This window comes from Coptis chinensis, chromosome 5, assembly GCF_015680905.1.
Source record: "Coptis chinensis isolate HL-2020 chromosome 5, ASM1568090v1, whole genome shotgun sequence".
Lineage (NCBI taxonomy): Eukaryota > Viridiplantae > Streptophyta > Magnoliopsida > Ranunculales > Ranunculaceae > Coptis > Coptis chinensis.
The window spans coordinates 50,739,495-50,741,727 of NC_141460.1; the positions used below are offsets into that span (position 1 = coordinate 50,739,495).

Genomic DNA, 2,233 nt, shown 5'->3' on the forward strand with positions numbered 1-2,233 from the left:
CATGTAGTTTTGGTGAATCCTGAGCATCTTCCTATTCATCCCTCCTTGGAGACACTGCCTAACTGTTCACCGATTGTAAGTTTGCTCTCGTTAGACACTGCCTAACTGTTCACCGATTGTAGTTTCTTGTGATGTCATTTGCTCTCGTTGTGTTGAAGCAGGTTATTGCCGAAACAACAAAGTCTAGGTGGTTTGGATTAAGTTTTGCCATCTTAGTGTGTTTTTGCTCTTTGGGTTTTGGGATTTGACTATGTTGCTCACTTCAGGTTCTAGTGGGGGGCAAGAGAAGGACCCCTTTGTGATAAGCCCATCACAAATGTGAAATTCAAGATTGTTGATGCGAAGATCGCTCAAGAGCCCTTGCGTAGGGGGTACTAGTAAGATCATTCCCACTGCCCGAAGAGTGGCCTATTCTGCTTTTCTGATGGCAACGCCTAGGCTTATGGAACATGTTTATTATGTAGGTAAGTCCTTTCTTTTTCATTTTCTTTTTTTTTTATGGAAACAAAAAGGTCTATGAGCAAATACTTGAATTTCACTCCATATGTTATTTTCGCTGCCCAGTGAGTTTGTTAAGCTTTCCTATGTATTGTTTCAGATATATACAAACCCCGATTGATTGTGTATCTGCAATCTACACAGTGTTATCTCGTTGTCGTGGACACATGGCAGCTGATGTCCCTCAGCCGGGTACCCCAGCTTATTTAGTCAAGGTTGGTGGTAAACTAACTTTTACTATACATAAATGAGCTACATATGTATACATGAACCAGAATTGTATACTTTTGCCTCCATAGCATGTTCTATTTTTTCGGTTAAATCATGCATTCATGTCGTACAGACCTTGAATATCTTTTCCTTTAAGTAAACCTTATTGCAATGTTATAGTGCCATTGTTAACCAGGGATTTCTTGGTCTTCAAATTTTTTTAGGCATTTTTACCAGTCATAGAATCTTTTGGGTTCGAGACAGACTTGTGGTACCATACTCAAGGCCAAGCGTTTTGTGTTTCTGTGTTTGATCATTGGTCTATAGTTCCTGGTGATCCCCTTGATAAAAATATTGTTATCCGACCTCTTGAACCCGCTCCAATACAGCACCTTGCCAGGGAATTTATGGTAAAAACGAGACATCGCAAGGTATGGTTTCTTTTAGCACAAATTCTGTTACATGGGTCTGTCCAAGCTCCATATCTAGGAATGGTGTTTTACTGAAATCTTTGTTGTTTCTGGCAGGGAATGAGTGAAGACGTGAGCATCAACAAATTCTTTGATGAATCCATGGTGGTGGAACTCGCTCAACAGGCTGCCGATCTTCATCAGCAGATGTTGTAAACGTTGCTGAATCACCGAGTCGGGAGCCAATCACTTTACTAATCTCCTATGGGTTATGTTCAGTTAAGGAATTTTTGTTACGTAAGCTCGTTTTTTATATCTTACAATCCCAAGGCAATGATGTAAATGACCTGTATATGGTTTTCTTGTACAAGCAGAATGGGGGCATGTTGTTGTCTTCTACAGTGTATATTGTTATTTCACATCCTAGCACCTTTTAGTTGTTCTATTGTGTGATTTTCGCTATATGAAATGCAATCCATCCTGTTTTATTTCAATTTCTCTGTGAATTTTATGATGGGAAGTCTGCTAAGCACGACTGTCAAACAAGAAGGTGACCTGTAAAAAAAAACAGGCCAGAAAATTCTATTTTTTAAAAAAAAATATAAATTATTACTAACGGATAGAGAACCGTTACAAATGCTTCATCCAAATAGTTATAGTAACGGAATAGCAAGCGTTAGAAAGGACTAATTACTAACACTTTTATTTGTTGGGAATGAATGAAGAACAAAATTAATAACCGTTACTAATAATTTACTAACGGTTGATATGTATCACTTAAATTAATTTTAGTAACACTTGATAACCGTTACTAATATTTGTCACGCAATTGTGTCAACGCAAGATAACCGTTGCGAATATTTTTTGTAACGGATGTATATCCGTTACAAATAGACTGTTATGGTGTAGTGTGAAGTCTTAGACCATTTGCACTCTCCCCATTCATCACTAGTAAACATTGTTCTCAACTTCTCTTTTTTATCTATTAAACTTTGCAAAGTCAAGAAAGAAGTTGCAAATCTAGTAACTCCAAGCCTCACTATGTCTCTCTTTTTTGTAGCTTTCCTCATCATCGACAATGTTTTATGATGTGAATAAATGAAGACAGTGAATGT

The 2,233-nt window shown here is 37.6% G+C and overlaps 1 protein-coding gene across 1 annotated transcript; it reads left to right on the top strand.

Annotated features, from left to right (window-relative positions):
- Nucleotides 1-277: 277 nt before the first annotated feature.
- On the top strand, nucleotides 278-1,612 carry LOC147497819 (109 kDa U5 small nuclear ribonucleoprotein component GFL-like). Its single transcript, XM_086558996.1, has 4 exons — nucleotides 278-464; nucleotides 599-713; nucleotides 933-1,139; nucleotides 1,236-1,612. The coding sequence occupies exons 2-4, from the start codon at nucleotides 666-668 to the stop codon at nucleotides 1,332-1,334; spliced, it is 354 nt and encodes a 117-aa protein (XP_086415122.1). The 5' UTR covers nucleotides 278-464; nucleotides 599-665; the 3' UTR covers nucleotides 1,335-1,612.
- The last annotated feature ends 621 nt before the right edge of the window (nucleotides 1,613-2,233 follow it).

Excerpts from the sequence above, each read along its gene's own strand:
- LOC147497819 (XM_086558996.1), top strand. The coding sequence starts at position 666 with ATGGCAGCTGATGTCCCTCAGCCGGGTACCCCAGCTTATTTAGTCAAG. Across the intron at positions 714-932 it reads CCCCAGCTTATTTAGTCAAG|GCATTTTTACCAGTCATAGA; the intron begins GTTGGTGGTAAA and ends AAATTTTTTTAG. Across the intron at positions 1,140-1,235 it reads TAAAAACGAGACATCGCAAG|GGAATGAGTGAAGACGTGAG; the intron begins GTATGGTTTCTT and ends TGTTTCTGGCAG.